Genomic DNA, 20,727 nt, shown 5'->3' on the forward strand with positions numbered 1-20,727 from the left:
TGTCAACATAGCTGTTTAGATGATGTATTTATGATGTAATGATCATAACCATAACATGGATATCACATGTTGTTCTGGGTAAACGATGGTCTTCTAAATATTCCATTTAGTGAATCAGTCTGACACATCTTGTGAAAAGATTTCTTTGTTGAACGAAATCCTGTAACGAAACAACAGAAAGTATCCAGGCAGACCTATGGCTCAGCATGTTTAAACACCCAAAGAAGTACATACACTATCCTGTCTCATTATTCCAATTAAATTCGACTCAGTTAAGTAATAGATTTAGCATAACTCGATATCTTGATCGAATATCCTGTTATTTAACGAACCTACCTGTTAACTAATGACAAGCTAGTTCATCTTAATATTCCACAGAGCAAGTGTATTGTCTGGGAAATATCCAGTAAGAGTTCATCTATAAATTAGCAAGGGGAGAAAACGTCACTGAAGAGTTTAGTGTAATAGACGATAAATATTCGACAGATCTCATACCTCAAAATAAAACTAAACTGTAACACCCAGAAATCATAATCACCAATTTCAGTGTTGTTGTTAGAGTAACAATTATGGTATTAAAGGGAAAGAAGGTGCCAGTGTAATTCACTAAAAGCATGTAGTTCTAAATATTAAGTGGTAAAATTAAAACATACTTACAGAACACAATAACCCGGTCGCCTTTGAGTCATGTTTCTTTGGCTCACCTGCTAAGAAATGGCTGACTTTCTTGACCTTCAAACCATAGGTAATGACTATTTATGACGCACATCAGCAAGAAGGAACACATTTGAAACATTCAAAACCAGTTAGGAATTAAGATGGTTTTATTTATCATTGTGCGCTGATAACACTATCAATTTTTATGCATGATTAACAAGGTGATAAAACTTGTCTCTGAAGATTTGCAATTGCGAAATTAAACCTAAGCTATTGACATGGCAAATATTTTAAACTGTTTATATTTACTTAACATTGACAGTGTTTGCTATTCCTTATGTTTGTTTATAATTTCCTCTTAATAAGTTCAAGTGCTGGAATTTTACAGTAAAACATTGAGCTATAACAGACTGTGCCATTTGTTGTTACTTCTTTCTGCACTTGATACGTACTCAATTAAACATGTATTTTGCATTTCACATTGATATACTTCGTCATTTTCATGGGTTTCCAATTTTAAAAAACAGTTACTTCCCAGAGATCAAACAGTAAAAATTAGATTTATCTAATTTTCCTGTAAAAACGTCACTCCAGTATTATCGATAGATGTTTACCCACACTTTCATATAAAAATAAGTTCCATGGTAATGTTGAACTCATTGTTTTATTTCAGATAAAAGGTTCTCTGGTTTATTATATTACGTGTTTTTGTATTTTACTTTGGTGATATTCCATTCTCAAATGAGTATTTTGTTGCTAAGACAACAGTGTTTCTTTTTATTTTTAACATTCTTCTGGTTGTCTACAGTGACAAACATAAATAATAATTTATTAAACACATTGTATCCAGATGGGCCAGATAGACGTACAAACGCCAAAATTCAAGGTTCAATTCTCCGCGAAGGACAGAGCATAATTAATCAACTGTGTAGCATTGTGCTAAAAATACACAAAAAATTAAGTATTTAAATGCGTTCACATGAAACATTTGTTTTTGGTATGCTTACTTGGTCCTCGTCTGACAAAGAGTTTGAGCGTTTTTCAAGGATATAATAACGTTGATTCGCGAAGGGACAGTTTCATAAGATGCCAAAAGATATTTATTTTATTGTAACTGACCCATTGAGAAGTACGTTGAGCGGCATGGCCACAAAAATTAGCAAAGAATACAACGGGGTATGTGACATTAAAGTGTTGTACCCCAAGTATGTGCTGAGGTCAATACAAGCTACTGTCATATGTTTTGAATAAGTTTCGAACAATACGAAAAGGATGGTCTTGTCTTATTAAAAGAGTTTCTATTCATTAGAAAGAAAAAGCAAAGTTGTGTGACGTGAACAGAAACAACGTTCGGACACACTCTGTGTGTCATTCACTTACTAAATGACCTAACGTCAGCCACGAAAATTTTACTAAAATTATTACTTCACTTCTAGCAGCTTCCATTGTTTAAATAACAGTATGGTCAAGTGTCTCTCACGGACTTTTTTTCTTGCTTCAACTCAACCATCAGCACAGAGGAAAAACAAACGGTATTTATTAAATTACACCACACGTTTCCAGCCAGTTATTGCCTACAACTTGCATTAAATAACAGTATGGTCAAGTGTCTCTCACGGACTTTTTTTCTTGCTTCAACTCAACCATCAGCACAACAAACGGTATTTATTAAATAACACCACACGTTTCCAGCTAGTTATTGCCTACAAATTGCATTACAAACAACATGTCGTGTTTTTCTGTTTGCATCTAAGAATAGCTGTTTTTCGATTGATTTCCAAATGCCGTGTGACAGTCTTTCTAATATCAATTGAATAGTATGGTTGAAAATAATTGTGACGTGACCTATGTTCAAGGAGTTGAAAGGTGGAGACATAGTATTACAATTTTCCATAGTGGTTTCGTCAGTCAGTCAACAGTGATAAGCGGCCACAGTTTATCTTGATGGAAGATATTTCTGAACACTCCTACAAAGTATTAGCAACGACACTTTTATTATCGTACACTCGTTTCTGAAACCGCTTTACAACCACACCTCTTCACTTGTAAAGCTGAAGCACTCGTCTGACACTGCAAAATCTGCGAATAAATCACAAGTGGGCGTGAGTTATTTTTATAAAGTGACCAATCGGTGCTTATTATTGTTTTGATTAATCAATGAATTTGAGTTTACATTTTAAAGCCTTTCCCTTTTTCTGTGTCCACTGAGGGGAATCAGACCTGTGATTTAAATGTGTAAATTCGCAGACTTACCACTGTCCCAGAGGGATACTATTTGTTTGCTCTAATTCTAGTTTTGAGTGCCATGATATGCTTAGCCTTTCTGTATTTCGAAAGTTCTAGTCTATCTGAAATTAACATCACACGTTAAGTTTCACGAAATTATAAAATAAAAAATCATTTCAATAGATGTGCTATGTATAACTTAAGAAGTTATTCTAATTTTTATATTAAGTTTTTAAAACAAATGTTTTTACTGTAAATAAAAATAAACAGTTTTTTTGAAGTAATACGTTCGTTAAGTCTTTTAACTCAATCAGTAAATTAATACGTAGAGAGGCATTTATCTTTCATAGCAACATCATATACAGTGAGAAGATAAAACCTATAACACATTGTATTTAGATAGATGATAAATAATATATTTTACTTTTTGGTAAACGGTTTCATAAATTAAAAGTCGTGTATTCAATGTTGAAAACTGTTTGTTTGTTCTTATTTCGCACGACACTTACACGAGAGTATCCTGGGTTAATCATCCCTAATTCTGAAATTACAGACTAGAGGGAGAACATTTAGTCAGCACTGCCCATCGCTTTCCCATGGGTATAGAGCATGATTTTTATGTGTAATAACGGGGCACAAACCAAGGAACCTCAACTCCAAAATCCGATACACTAACCACAGATCATGTTTGGCCACAATGTTCAGCAGTTATGTCCATCATCGTCACAGCGGAATGTCTGCGGACTAATATTGCTAAAAACCTAGTTGTAGTACCCATGGTGGGAAGAGCACAGATGGCCCTTTGTGTAGTTATGAGCTTAATAACAACAAACAACAAAATCAACAACTAAGTTTCTTTACTAGTAATGAAAATAAACATTCCATCATTTTAAAGTTATTGGAAAAAATATAATATTATTAGTAATAAAGTATTTGGAATTCGTTCCTAGATAACGCCGAATAAATATTTCGAATTCGTTCTCTCCAAATATTCAAATAAACATAACGAAAATATTTTTATAAAGCAAACGTCAGAGTCATCTTGTAATAATATAGATTCATAGGAAGGAATGAGTGAAACAAACGCTCCTTTAGTGTTAGTTAATAAAACTTAAACTACATGTTGTTTACTCTGTACTTCTTATTCTACTTTCAGTTTACTAGATAATGTACAATTTAAAAGAATAATAATAATTTTTAGTCTCACATCTATTTTATATTTTCTAAACGTTTAGTTCGAGTTTAAATTGTGGCCCAAATGTACTGAAATTATATATTTTTTAAAGAAATGAAAACTGAGAAAGGCAAGATTAAAACTCATGATTTCATTCTGCGCAAACACTACAATCTCTTTAACAACTGTGTCTTGAACGCCCTCATTCTCATTTATAAAGTTTGACAGACCAAATGGAGCATATTTTATTATTTTGGTGCAAAATAAGTACACTAAAAATAAAAACTTTTAATATTTAATCTGACAGATAGTTGATATTGTATCCCCTCTTAAGTTACATAGATTAAATACTTCAATTTTTTATTTCAAATATTACTTAATTTTTCATGCAACGATTCAAGGGTTCCACAAATGAAAGTTTCCAAATATTCAAATCACGTTTACTTAAAATAATCACCACACTGCTTAAGAAGTGAATTTTAAATTACCTTTATAAGAAACTCTCAATTGCAAGTAAGATGGCTACAAATTAAAACATATGAATTAATAAGGACAGCCATGTATAACAAATTGAAATGCTAAATATCTTACAGAGACAAACACGAACAAATTAAAACCTCTAATTGGTTATGTTAAATAATTACTGTTAATACTGTTTTAAACCTTTTGGTTGATTGTTTGAAACGAAGCCTCTTACATTTATCTTTATACCATTAATGGTTCATATCTTTGCTTCTTAAAATTTATCTTCGTTTTATTTATAGAAACTGTGGATCTAGTCTTCTTGTTCCACTTCTAGGTAAAGACTGAATGTAAATCCATATTTGAAATAAGATAATTTATTTAGGATTTAGTAAGTGTTCCTTTTTCCTTTTCTTTAGAATAACGTATCTTCAAATAATTTAAAAAATTATTTTCTCACTTCTTCCCTAATTCTGTGAAAACGTGATTTGGCATAGCCTTCATCACTGGACGTTTTACATGTATATTTAAGGAAACTATATGTATAATATCCTTCATTCAACGGCACATATGGGCACAATATTACTTTTTGTCAAGATTAATCAAATATGAATTTTGTTTTACTTAAATAAGTCCCATAGGCTAACATGAAATATTAGAATCGTCATATGACGTAAATATTCTAATTATTATAATATTACACCTATAAAAATCTCTAACTGATGTCTTCCACTGTCGTAAGGGCTTCAATGATACTGTAATGACCTGCTTGACTTTATATGGAAACGTGTTTATTTATATGTTATAGTTCTGCGTTTTTATACAGACAATTGTGGCCTAAAACAATGATAATATAATAGACTAATATTTAATCACTTATTTATATACAACTCGTGGGTCCTTCGTCTTTATGTGCTGTAACCAGGGCCGACCTTAAGACGTGAGCGAACCGTACAACCACATTGGGCCCCATGTTTTTACAGGTCTCGATGAACAAATAATTTTTTTAATTTAAATGTTATTTTTCATTCTTTGCCCTCGACCGTTTTCCTTCTGTACTGTTAATAATATTTACCATTGCTATTAAGTAAAGAATTAAGTTTAATATTACTCAAGGCAAAATCAAGATTGTGGCAACGTTTGTTTATTAACAAAGAACTAACAACTGGCACATGATCAGTTGTCACATCTGATGTGTTCTAGACTTTTGTACAATTTGCTTTTCTAACTTTAAGTATTCATGAGAGAAAGTCTGTTTAAAATGTTTACCCATTTTTATCTTTTCTTTGCAAAACATCATTACACGTGAAACAGAGTCAACCAATTGGAGGGTTTCACTGTTTCGAGTCAGGAAAAATGTTTTGAAATTATGAGCTGCTCGTTGTTATTTTTGTGTTACACCCTTATAATTGTATTGATTAGAGTTTGAGACACTACGTACTATGGAACACTTTTTGATACTTTATTTAAAAATTAAATCATATGTGATTGACATCAGTCATGATTCTAAAACAACACACTTGTTTCACTGTTTTCAGCTACGAATTTTTAAACGTACACAAGGCCCAGCACTTTGCTAAAGCACCCCCTGGACTTATTCAACTCTGTTTGTGTTTTCAGTTATAACAAAGGGACATTTATACTTTAATAACAGTTTATTATTATAGTTTTGGAATAGCCTTGAGTCGTTTTGGAATTGAATAAGTTGTCGAACAGATGATTGTTTATTTATTGAATTTAGCACAAAATTACTTCAGTGCTACCTGAGCTCGCTGTTTCTAATTTCGAACTTCTAACATTGTTTTATGTTTGTTTAATATATTCTCACGAAGCTACAGAAAGGTTACCAGCATTATTCTCACCTAGTTTTGAACTGATAGGCAACTAGTGAAAAACATTCATTGTAATCACCGAGAAAAAATCAACACTTGAAAAAAGATAATTAAGTTAATTAGGTGAACAAAATATTTTAAATGACTTTAAAACACAATATCCTCACTTCATCCTCGCGGAGAGCAATTTGGCGCCAAATTCGAAGACAGACATGCTAACCACTAGGCCTATTTTCTATGTTAAAGCATTAGCGTGTGGGAAGATCTAAAACACATTATAGCGTTAAACGAATGGAAATATAAATTGTAGTTTTCCGCAGTAGCTTCGACTCTTTCTTTTGCACTATCACTTCTTTTCACACAGCCGTGATCTTGGTACTCTAAACATAACTTTCTCTTTGTTGTTTTTTTTAATTTACAACTAACCTATACCAAGAGATCCTAAGCTGGGTCAAGCATCAGACGTTGAACGTGACTGTTAACATAACTTGTTCTTTTCTACTGGAACAGATAAAGTTCACTTGCCCTAAAAAGTCTTCATATGCACTGTTGTTTCCTATAAGTTAAGTATGATATCGTTCTCATGAAACAACCTGACCCCATTTTTTGCAGCCATATTCAGACAATAAACTTCACTTAGTTTTTAAAGTACTATAGTCATATGTATAGTTTGCCTGGTTTTCGGACGTCATTCGTTCTTAATTCATTTTGACTACTGTCATTATACAAGCTTTTGTTGTTAAATTAACGTCATTATTATTAACAATTCACAATTCACCTTCAGAGAATAGCATTTTAATTCATTTCCTAGATTTACAGATATAAAAGCGGAGAATTAAAAAAGTGAAAGAACTTAACTTGATAAGCTCCATAAGCAGCACATTAACAACGCACATTCATATTGAAGTGTGTGAAAGAAAGAGAATGACATTCAAAGATATTTTTATCCAACACCAAAAAAAATTGATTACCATATATATCAATCCAAAACTTTAAGAAATATAATAAAGATATATAACACAACCAAAGAAATTTTATGGAAATAAAAAATGTTTTATATACATTTTTCCCAGTATATTTAGAAAATAGATCTGCATTTCCCATTTGTTATATTTATATAATATATTATTTAATTTAATATATTATTATATTCCCTTTATTATAAGGAAAGGATTACATAACTACCTTAGTTCTTGCATGTATTTTGCCTACTGTTAATCTACATTTACATCTGTCAAAAGTGAATCGTATTATCCACCTGAGTATCGTGTGTTATGGTAAATATTTTCCTCACACACAAACATGGTGTAAAAAGGCAAAAACAGTTAGTTTACTTTTACAAATTGTAAACTGAAGAAGGTTATGATGATTATATCTATGGCAGACTTCTTCATGAAGATAAGGAATATTTTTCATAACGTTAGGGTCAGGAAGAAACCGTAGTGCAACACACGAGAAATTCTTGAAAACAAACATTTTAGATTTTTAGATAATTTAACGAAATCGTTATGATACTACTTTTTGTTTCATCTACAAAAATACTATTAGAAATAATAGTTTAATAGTATTTATGTTTAATGTTTTTCTCTGATATCAAAAGTAATATTGTGCTAGCAGATATTTTATAAAATACTGTGGATAAAGATTATAATGATAAATGTTGTTTCTTTAATGTACGCAACAATAATAATTATATGATTTTATAGAGGCAAATTTTAACTGAGGATTTTTTGTTAAGCCTAAATTCTAATAATATGTGTGAAGTAAGTTGGGAAAAAATATTGAAAAACTTTATTTGTTTTATTCATAGCAAACGTCTCCAGTTTCTACCAATGTAAGCGAAGTATTGAACATGCAGAACTGTTTAGGATTTAATATATATTTTTTAGTGTATTATAATATTTTGGACGATAATTGTTATGAACTCTTCTTAGGTTTACTGCAGTTCCTAATCTATATTAACAAATATATATATATTATGTATGTATATAAGAACTAAAAATCAGTTGTTTGCTTGATTGTCCTTAAGTACAAAGCTACTCAGTGGGCTATCTGTACTTTGCCCACTAGTGGTTTCGAAACTCGCTTATAGCTTCGTAAGTCTGCAGATTTGCCGCTAAGGATCTTATTTACCTGAAACCGTTGCAACAAAACGTTTACATATGATTTATTAAAATATATAACTCTTCTTTCTATCCCTTTGTTTTATATTAAAACCGGTTCCAGAGCCAGCTCTCTTACAGTGGCGACACATCTCAGGTCTATGTATCAGTGGTGGTTTCACTTGTTCTGTGAAATCCCCGTACAACAACAAAAAAAAATGTGCAACACATTTCTTCACGGAATATATAACCATATGTAACATAAGTAGAGACTGCCTGAAACTTTCACTTTGCTTATGTTTTAGGTTAAGCAACATGGGGCGTGACTGTTCACGTGAAGAAGAGGCAATCTTCTTTGACCAGTTTACAGTGCTGGTCTGGTTGCTCAGATCGTCATAAACTTCACGAACTAACGACCGCGTTTTAGCGCCTTCAGGCGGATGGTGTGTGCTTTACTCAAGAATCTGACGTAAAAGTTCGCACGAGACGATTGGTTGAACAGCGGGTTGGGCATCAATTTTTATTTGTATGCATAATAGTAAGGAGGAGGGGAAAACTGGTATAAAACAAGATGCGATGTCCGATCTTGAATCACGTTGTTGGATCCTTTGAGGGAAGTGAGTGGAATTGAGGGGATACTACCAACATTCTCAAAGTATTTCAGGTGAGGCTTTATCCTCGGTATAAAACTGAATAGACAGGATCACTTCTTATAGTTTTATAGCTACTGATATGCAGTAGTAGTGCTTTTGTAACCCACTATAATTCAAAATTAACAGATTCTGCTGCGAAATACCCCATTTCAACTTATTATACAAACAATTAATATTACGCAAGCAAAAAAGATGAATCCAGGAGGATAAACAGTAACTCTTATTATCTTCAGAAAAGAAAATTGTAAATTAAATACAGATATTTATTAATGCGTATTAAATATATCTCTAGAACATTATATTGTAGCTTCTAGACAACTGTGAAGAAAACGGTGTTAAAAAGAAAATGTATTATTCGTTTTTAATCAAACTTTCCTTCTTTAAGAAATAATTCTGGTTTTCCAATAAGATATCAGCCAAAAAATTTATTCCCTGTTCTTTCAGCTCCAAAACAGATTAACAGGCCTTTTAGTTTAAAATGAAAACCTTTGGTGTTTCCTCGATTACCCCTAATGGTTCAGCAGTAACTCTAAAAACTTGTAACGCTAAAACTCCGGTTTCGATACTTGAGGTGGGCTTATTTCTCTTTAATGGACTCAGCAGATAGCCCGATGTGGCTTTGTTATAAGAAAACACACACACACACTTGCAGTGGGCAGAGCAGATATAGCCTATTGTGTAGCTTTTCGCTTAATAACAAAGAAATCAAACATTTTTTCGGTCATTTTGATGTGAAAAGGTGTATTGTTTTACAGACATTTTATTTTAAAGTAAAAATTATTTGTGTTTCCCAGGCTTTTAATTTTTAAATGAAAACCCTTGGTGCCGCTTCTGTTATTTTGGTGTCTAGAAATACAATATTTCTTAACGTAAACAGTATTTTTACAAAACAACCATCATGAGCTCAGCTCAACTATTTAATCAACACCTTCAAATATGAACCACCAAATTATGTGCACATTGAACCTGTGTGTTGCAACCTTTTGGGAGTAAGGAGCTATCTCACTGTTTTAATGATTCTGTGTCGTTAATTTTTGTACTTTAAAACACGTATGAAATTTCACTCAACTAACAACAGGCTGATTTAGAAAGAAAAAACGCGTCTTAGTTTTCCAGTTCTCACCTGACTGGCTTTAGGTTCGAGCTTAAGAGTGGCATTAATAAATGTTTTGAAGCCTCACAACCCAGATCTAATACAGTACTCAGTGCCAAGAGGTCGGTTGTTACCCTTTAGAAATTCAACTGCAAATCTAGATATAACCGATAAAGGACAAAAAGAATAGGTTTCAACCAAGAAACTCAGGGGGGGACTTCAGTTTTATGATATTCCCCTAGCATTCACTTTCTTTTTTTATTTTTTCGATCAACTTCATAGATCCAACTCCACGTTATAAAACACAAAGTCATCTATTTAGAAAACAATAATTTTCTAATTTGTTATTGGTCATTTTATAATAATCCTTATGTCGTTAATGATAAGTTACAAAATTTAATTTTTCCGATCTAATCATATATGTTAAAATATTTCCTTGGAATTTTTAAATCTGTTAAAAAAATCTGTGTAATCACTAAATTTGGTTATCACTTATTTTTCTTTTATAATATATTTTTGGTATTTTAGTTTTTTGCAAACGTACAATACGACAAGTGTGTAATAAAACATAAAATTGTCATATCTTCTTGAAGTAAGCTAAATTATTATTATTTTGAAATTATTCATCCTCAGTATGCACCATATAAACTTACTGTTTTTACTTTTTAACTTTTGTTATGTTTGGTTTGGAAAATCCAAATAAAAAAAGGTAAAAAGAAAATCAAGAATTATCTAGATAACATAAAATTTCTTAACCAATTAATTGTAATGATTCAATGTACCAGTTTCACCTCCTACACTTGGGAACGTGTTTCCTATTTGCAAGATAAATTTCTTCCCTCCTGTGGCATTAATCTGTCTAGTTAGGGTATGTTAATTTGAAGAAAGATATGAATTTTCGGCTTTAAGCCTACAGTATAAACATCCTTAGTCAAAGCTAACCAGTGCAACAAATACTTTTGCACTGAACATAATGTGTTTCCAAAAACTCCAATCTATGACAAATAAATAAAATAATTAAATACGACTAACGTAATGTGCCCAATAAAATGAGAAGAAAAATTATCACTGTGTTTCAAGTAGAATAAAAACAAACAAAAAAGAGTAATTTTAGTCACTAAAGTTCGTAAACCTTCCAGTCAGATAACATCATCCGACTCTGAAATTCCTAAAATATCAAAGTAGAGCTTTCTACAATCCGTGAAATAGTTTTGTAATTCCAAAGATTTTTAAGTCATAATTTAGCTAAAAAGGTCTTGATCGTCCTGGCTACATTTAACACTTCGACCCATTTACCCGCTAGTCCTAACTCACTGGTATGTCGGATCCCACGACATAAGGCTACTGGCAGCCATGCTGTGTTAGGTATTCCGACATGATGTACTTGTACGCATCCGCTTCTACTGCTCATAAGCAGGTTTTACTGAAAATGGGTCAGGCGTGATTTGGATGGCAGATAATACAACTTATTGTAACAATCCTAGTGTCTCATCATGTTATTTTCATTTTTTAAAGCATTAGGACCGGAGTCCAGTAGCTGAAGTTGGACATGTGGCGCCACGTAGCGTTCATTGGTTTGTGCTTTGCAGGTAAAGTGTACTGTAATCTTGTTCCAAATTCCAAAATATAATTGAATTATAACAAAAACAGTTTAGAGGAGTGACGTAATTCTAATATAACGTTGGAAAAGTTTTGCAATGTAAACTTACAATTTTGAAAATATCTAAATGCATGAAAGGTGTGGATTTTTAAAAATTATATGACCCACCAACATTGTCAGAAATTTGTTTAAATTTATTTGAAAAGAAAAATCTATCAGATACGTCTCACTAGTTACTAACATCCGAGAGAAATATGAAGTAATATTTTTAAGATCCTGATTGTTCAACACTTTTAATTTCGGAATAGTTAATTAGCAAATTTTAAGTTGTTGTAAGAATGTAATAACACTTTATTGAACACAAATTTGTACAATTATGTCATAGTTCACATAATTTTATGCAAGGTATGGTTTGACTCTAACACCATGATGGTAAAGGAATAAGAAATCAGTGCTTTATTATTGTAAAACGAAGAAAACATATTTCACAAAAATATATAAATAATGTAATTGTACATATTTTTATGTCTTTCTTCTGTATTCGTACATTACTTCTCCTGTATTAGTAATTCACGACCTTGTCTTTTATAACTGTACCTCACTACTCTATCTTCTGTATTTGTACTTCACGTCCCTATCTCCTGTATTCGTATTTTACGTCCTTATCAACTGCATTTATACTTCACATTCTTATCCTATTCTTTGTATTAGTATTTCTCTTTCCTGTCTCCTAGATTAGCAGTTACATTCTTCTCAACTGTATTTATACCTCATGTCCTTATCTCCTGTATTAGTACTTTACGTTCCTATCTCCTTTATCAATACTTAACGACCTTATTTCCTGTATTTGTACTTCACACCCCTATCTCCGGTATTAGTTCTTCACGTTTATATCAACTGTATTTGTGTCACGTTCTTATCGTATCTCCTATATGTATCTTACGTCCCTACCTCCTCTATTAGAATGTATCGTTTGTGTCTCCTATATTTGTAACCGCGCCCCCAGTAACTATATTTGTATTTCACTTCCATACTATTAGTACTTCACGTCCATATCAACTGTATTTGTACTTCACGTCCTATCCACCTATGAATACCTCACGTCCATATCAACTGTATTAGTGCTTCACGTCCTATCTATCTATGATTACCTCACGTCCATATCAACTGTATTAGTACTTCACGTCCTATCTACCTATGATTACCTCACGTCCTATCTATCTATGATTACCTCACGTCCATATCAACTGTATTAGTACTTCACGTCCTATCTATCTATGATTACCTCACGTCCATATCAACTGTATTAGTACTTCACGTCCTATCTACCTATGAATACCTCACGTCCATATCAACTGTATTAGTACTTCACGTCCTATCTACCTATGAATACCTCACGTCCATATCAACTGTATTAGTACTTCACGTCCTATCTACCTATGAATACCTCACGTCCATATCAACTGTATTAGTACTTCACGTCCTATCTACCTATGAATACCTCACGTCCATATCAACTGTATTAGTACTTCACGTCCTATCTACCTATGAATACCTCACGTCCATATCAACTGTATTAGTACTTCACGTCCTATCTACCTATGAATACCTCACGTCCATATCAACTGTATTAGTACTTCACGTCCTATCTACCTATGAATACCTCACGTCCATATCAACTGTATTAGTACTTCACGTCCTATCTACCTATGAATACCTCACGTCCATATCAACTGTATTAGTACTTCACGTCCTATCTACCTATGAATACCTCACGTCCATATCAACTGTATTAGTACTTCACGTCCTATCTACCTATGAATACCTCACGTCCATATCAACTGTATTAGTACTTCACGTCCTATCTACCTATGAATACCTCACGTCCATATCAACTGTATTAGTACTTCACGTCCTATCTACCTATGAATACCTCACGTCCATATCAACTGTATTAGTACTTCACGTCCTATCTACCTATGAATACCTCACGTCCATATCAACTGTATTAGTGCTTCACGTCCTATCTACCTATGAATACCTCACGTCCATATCAACTGTATTAGTGCTTCACGTCCTATCTACCTATGATTACCTCACGTCCATATCAACTGTATTAGTGCTTCACGTCCTATCTACCTATGATTACCTCACGTCCATATCAACTGTATTAGTGCTTCACGTCCTATCTACCTATGAATACCTCACGTCCATATGAACTGTATTTGTACTTCAAGTTCCTCTTTTCTGTATTAATTTTTCACATATCTTTCTTTCTATTAGTACCTCACTTCCCTAAAGGTCTGATTTCACACTTTTTTTTAGTCGTTTAAATCTCTAACACCCGAATTAACTTTATATACTTATTGCGGATTTATATTGACTCATGAAGAACAATATCTGATGAAACTGTCTTCCATTATCATTATTCAGTTGCTCACTCCCAAATTTGTTGTTTTTGTGGAATGAATGTAATTAATTTTTATTGTTTTCTTTGAGAGGGAGTGGTGTGTACATGTAAACTGGTAATGGTTTACGTGTAAACTGTTCAGTATTTTTATTTTATCCAGTAAAAAGTAATTCTTTGTTTAATGTTAAGCTATCTTAATTTCACAATATTTCTTAAAGCCTTTAATAAAATCGCATTTTCCACTTTGAGCTCTCATTTATATATTACCTATTTTTCGTATGACTGGTTAGTGTCTCTTATGTTTCATTTGATTGTAGAAAGTATTCATGAAATTGTAATATTGTAAGCCACAATGTAAATACTTTATAATTAATTTGCGCTTAAACAAGACGGAACAATAAGTTGTCTATAAAACTATTTCAATTAAGTACCTTATAAATACTGATGTAATACTGCTACTGGATATGTGCTTATATCACTATATACAATTTTAATCCGCTAAACTTACCATTTTCGTGAAGAACTCTTTCCTATCTCTCTTAATATGTTCAATTATTATTATTTCAGAATACGTAGGAGGAATAACTGAAACTATCAAATACCAACATATATTCTATACTTCACTTCCCTATACAACCGATGTATTTCGTATTGGCACAGCTTAAATTTGTGCTTATCTGAAAAATATTCAATTTCTTACTAAGTTGGAGTGTAGTTAAATTCAACTTTTTCAAAACTCATTCACCGTAAGTTTTCAGTAAAATATTTTTTCAAAATCTAGAATAATATGGCTTATATATGTTAAACAATGACAGAGCATAAAATTACAAACTGTGCAGGGTTTCGTTTTCTTATAGATTATGTTATATTCCTAATATTCTTTCTAATTATCTTTTCTTTCTACTTTTCAGTCATTGCGGCTGTCTACAGTAAAGCTTTAAATCGAGTAAGTAGATGTCCAGACCTTTTAATCTACCAAATACTTTAAGTTTTAATAAAATAATTCTCACATAAAGCTGTGTGCATAAGTAAATAAAGCATTCTTAATCGCTAGCTCTTAAAACATGCACAAAGAATTTTGTCTTGACGCCAAAAAGAGGAAACACATTCCCACGAACAGAAAATATCTGAATAGACACTCAAAATAAAAGTTGCTAAAAGTCCGTGTGAGACCATTTGTGTGTCAGTTAGATGTTATGGCTTTTCACTCTAACGACTCGGCCTCCTTTTAAGTTAAAGTTTCCAAAAATATAACTATAAGCCAACCCATCAAAATCTCTGGGTTTGGCTTGTTTTGAATTTCGCTCAAAGCTATACGAGGGTTATCTGCGCTAACCGTCCCTAATTTAGCAGTGTAAGACTATAGAGAAGACAGTTAGTCATCACCACCAACCGCCAACTCTTGGGCTACTCTTTTACCAACGAATAATGGGATTTACCCTCGCATTATAACGTCCCCACGGCTGAAAGGGCGAGCATGTTTGATAGGACGGGGATTCGAACCTGCGACCCTCAGCTTGCGAGTCGAGTGCCTTAACCATCTAGCCATGCCGAGTCTCAAAATCTCTCGAAGAAGCTTGAAAAATACACCAATTCCGCATGATATCACATTCTTTTTAAAAGAGAAGAATGAGGTATTGTATTTTGTTTGAATAGAAGGAACAGTAATATATAGCCACGTATTTTCAAGTTTAGTTGCTTAGATTATTATTATATTATTGACCATTTGGTGTACCGTACTCAACTAATCGTGAATTTTATAGCAGGTGAAAAGAATATGTAGAATTATAGTCCAGCTATAGCCACTAGTCTCCCGGTGCGAAAGCAGTCAGTTTACGCAATTACAACGCTAAAATCCGTGGCTCGATCCATTGCGGTGAACACAGCAGCTAGCCTAATGTGACTTTGATATGAAACAAATAAATACACAATTATGGCTTCGTATACCTAGGCGTCATTCAAAAAATCCTTATTGTGAAAAACAAGAATAGAGTTACGTGCTAAATAATTTAATTTCCATAAATATATTAAGTTAAATTTAGTGCGAAGTGATCTGTCTACCTGTGCATACAATTACTAAACTTATTTAATCATAAATGAAATGCAATTAATTCCTATCTACATGTAAATATAACGATAAACTGAGATATAAATGCGTAGTAATAAATTAAATGGGTTGGTTTAACTGGATTTGAACCCACACCTCGCAGGTTACAATGGGAGTACCTTAGCCACGTGGCCATGCGAGGCCAACGTTTATAAGAGATAAGTTGTCATTAGGTGACCTGGAATATTTCTACATCAGTCTTCAAAATATTGTATAATTATTTTAAAAATAAGTTAGTGAAAATAAATGTGTTTTTAATCGCTACTCTTGTTAACGGAATATATGTGTAAATATATAAACGTATATACCCATATTATCATTTCAATATTTGAAATTATACTTCCGGTGTTCTTTATTAGTAGCCAAGAGATTAACTCGACATTTGTAAGTAGCAGGACACCACGAAGATAATCAGATTTCATATTCAAACGAATGGATTGGAACGACGTGCTAATTAGTCGTCTATGTGTAAAAAGGTATTTCTTATTGTTGTTCTCGCTCACATCTTTTATCTAGCGTGAACAATTCCTAAACGAGGTTTCATTCAGGTAATTAACTTACCACCTCGTCAACTTTTCTAAAACATTTGTATCCTGAAACCCTCATTTATAGGCATGATATTTCAATTACAAAATAATAAATAAACAACATTATGAAAATAGCAAAAACAAGACACTATTTTTGGTGAAGAAAAGAAAGACGATTCGAAATTTCGTTTATTTCCAATATATTTGGAATTGGAAGAGATTCCTATGACAAAGATGTCGGGCGAGGTCCAATGGTTAATTTGCCCAGATAGTGAGTGGCCCGTTCCGTATTTTGGGGTCATTGGTGCGCTAGAAGAGTAATAGCCAAATTTCACTAGTCATTCAAACAAGAGTAGCCCTATTATTTCAGAACTTGTGTAGCTGCGCACAGAAATTCAAAAACAAACAACTACGTAGCAAATAATACACTTGTTGCAAATCAGTCCTCTAAGGGAGATGGAGAATCTTGTGTAACCTTTGTTAATATAGCTTAACAAAGTTCCTGAAGTAACCACTCAATTATGGATACCTTTCAGCTGTAACGACTTAGAAACATAAGTTACGTATGTTTACAAAAACAAAAATTAAACCAATAATTCGTAAGATCATCTTTTTTTCACCCAGGTTAAACGATGGGAAGAATTTCCAGATGTGGAATTTACCTTTGATTGTAATACTCGGGCAGTTGGGTTCTACGCTGACCTGGAATTCGACTGCAAGATCTTTCACATGTGTGATGCTTACGGTCGCAGGGTACCGTATATCTGTCCCAACGAGACAATGTTCAATCAGGAGTACAGGATATGCGACTGGAGTTACAGTGTAAACTGCGCCGATGCTCCTAACTGGTATTATCTGAATGAACTTACGTATGCAACTGAGCCATCACGGCCATAGGAACAACATTAGAAGATTAGAATGGACTAACTGCACACTGAAAACATTATATTTATGTATATTAATTGAATCAGACATTTCCTACAACAGACATTACTCCGTGTATATGTAAGTGTCCTTGGTACAAAAAGTTTTCTTTCTACCCAGAGCTGACCTCTTTGGTGAGCTATCAGGCTTAAGGTTGCGGTTTCAAGGCCTAGTACTGAAGTCTGTTCTTAATATGTATATTTCGTCTCTATAGATGTTATCTGTAGTTTCCACGAACTTTACTGGTTTTTCATTTATTCTCTGTATAACCTTTATTATGTACGTTTTGCGTGTCTGTGTGTGTTTGAGTCACGGAACCTTCATGTCTTATATTTAGTTTGAAACTAAATTTTGAGGTTTAAAGCGATGAGATTTATATCGAAACAAAAAGTAATATTTGTATTCTGTTAATTATTCACACTTGCATAGTTTAAAATTAATTGCATAATACACGGACGAGCAAGAAATTATGTTCACTAAAAATCGATTCTAGTTTTCTCAATATAGTTATATATTTTCGCACATTTAGATATTGTGCCTATTACACTTTTTGTATACGGTTCTAATGTAATAAATTTGGTTGAAGCAAGTCAAGGTTTGTTTATTATGTGAAATACGTACTTACAATAAGATTAATAAACCAAAATTAAATATTTTTGTTTCAAGAACCAACACTTAAAAAACAACATAATTATTAATATAAAAGTGAGGTTTGTGACACAGAACCATAATTGAAAACTTGAATTAATGGTTATGAATATTCTAAATGACTTAGAATACTTTTCTACGGCGAAATAACAACCGTTTAACAAATAAATTTTAATAATTTTCACAGTGATAAATTTAAGTTCTTACAAATTGTTTTCGTAGTATATCATTAATATGGAACGCCTACGAACAAATGGAAACACAAGTTATTTCAAACTGTTGAAATCCAGTTAGCAGCAATTACTGTTAAAAACCTATTTATATAGATAAGACCAAATACTGAGCACATAAGTGGTGTAGCTAACTACAACATACAACAAAAATATATTAATTAGAATGCATTGATTCGTCATTTGGGTACTCCCGTTGTTATATATACATATTTTGGGCCATAATCCCAGTAATATCACACGGTGTTAGACTAGATTAGGAAATTTTGGTTAGTCTTAAGTTCTTATATAAGAAAACTACATGTAAAAAATATAAACAAAATAATAAGTATGACACACACATGTGTATGTGTGTTTGTGTTTGTGTGTGTGTAAAAATCTAAACAACCGTGTTCATGAAAAACTCATCAAAGAATGGAATATAACTCAAATTTACGAGATTATTATTTTCTGTTTGATATCACATGTTTCTCTCAAATCACTGTGAATAAATATTCATCTTGATAATTCTAAATTGTTATACTCTATACTTATATCGCTCTTACATTGCCTTTCTTGTAAAAATAAAACAAGAAAAACGAATTAATATTGAATGAGCCAGAAAACTAATTAATTGTTCAAATTGCAAAATAATAGTAATAACTGATCGAAATTTTATTTTGTCTTTACCACAAGTAATTATTATTAAAATAATAATAATAATAGTAATAAAACTTTCACAAGCTTTTTATAAACCTTTTCAAAAATTTGACAATGACTGAGTCAAAGATAAATAAGTATTATCAGAACTGTTACATTACTTTGTTCTCATTATATGTTTAAAATACTGTACACATATGATAATTAAGGAGCAAAGCCTAACAGTATAAACATTGGACCTATATAAGAACATTTATTTTAGATAATTAATAAAGGTTAAAGTCAACAAAGACAGGACATAAACAGGATTTAAAAGCGTTTTGCTAATGTCTGATACAATGACATTTGTAAACCTGAGAATTAACACTAGAGAATAAAAGTTTTGAAACATATTAAAACACACAAACACACACATACATGTTTATATAGTTGCATGTTCTGATAATAACAACAAAGTCTTTGCTCCTTCCCGTCTCCCAGTAAATTCAGGGACTTAAAACGCTAAAGTCTAATGTTCGCTTTCTCGCTATAGATAGCCCCCCAGTGGCTCAGCGGTATGTCTGCGGACTTACAACGCTAAAATCCGAATTTCGATACCCGTGGTGAAGAGAGCACTGATAGCCAATTGTGTAGCTTTGTGCTTAATTCAAAACAACAGCAACTCACTATAGATAAAAGCCAGTTAGTACGTTGTGTATCTTTATAGCAAAACAAACAAGTAAACCACTGTTGTTACCTGTTTTCAAATGAAATGTTCATTTCTGACTAAGCGATACACGAACTGTTTATTCACATCCCCCGTATGATACTTATAGACTTTTTTGTATAATTTCTGAAATATTTATACATATTTATAAACCTAAACACACTAGTTTTGTTTAAGCTTTATTAACTGACCAGAGAATTATTCTATTTATGATAGAAGGCTCAAACTGGGTGCATTAGTGGAGCTGAACATATGTATATTAATTTCAGATGTGAAACCACATAAGTAATACTGTTTAGACTTTTATAAAATGCCATTTCAATTGTTTGTATGTTTGTTATAGAGCAAAGCCACATTAAGCTATCTGCTGTGGCCACCGTAGGGAATCGAATTCCCAATTTTAGCATTGTAAGTCTGTAGACTTACCCGCTGTCTCTGTCAATGTAATTAATGAACAAAAATAATGTTTAACTTTTTTTACATAAAAATCAATTACTTTTGAGTCATTTGCGGCTTATTAACTCAGAAATAATATCAAGTGGTTAGAATATAATACCCTCTTTTATGCTATAAAACTTCAAGAAACCGCTTAAACGTGAATAATTTTTGATGCGTAGTAACAAATTACACCCTTACATGTAAATGTGTTTATCTCAACTTGAGTTTTGTATCTCAAATGGCTGTTTCTATACTGTGTTAAAGTTTCATCTTTAACAAGAAGTACAACCATTTGTATA

General features: G+C 32.4%; 1 protein-coding gene across 1 annotated transcript; it reads left to right on the plus strand.

Annotated features, from left to right (window-relative positions):
* Positions 1–8,957: 8,957 nt before the first annotated feature.
* LOC143249750 (U-scoloptoxin(01)-Er1a-like) lies at positions 8,958–18,356 on the plus strand. The gene is made up of 4 exons (XM_076500099.1): positions 8,958–9,117; positions 11,715–11,788; positions 15,121–15,155; positions 17,468–18,356. Exons 2-4 carry the CDS (start codon positions 11,749–11,751, stop codon positions 17,738–17,740), a joined length of 348 nt encoding a protein of 115 aa, XP_076356214.1. The 5' UTR covers positions 8,958–9,117; positions 11,715–11,748; the 3' UTR covers positions 17,741–18,356.
* The last annotated feature ends 2,371 nt before the right edge of the window (positions 18,357–20,727 follow it).

Source organism: Tachypleus tridentatus, chromosome 4 (genome assembly GCF_004210375.1).
Source record: "Tachypleus tridentatus isolate NWPU-2018 chromosome 4, ASM421037v1, whole genome shotgun sequence".
NCBI lineage: Eukaryota > Metazoa > Arthropoda > Merostomata > Xiphosura > Limulidae > Tachypleus > Tachypleus tridentatus.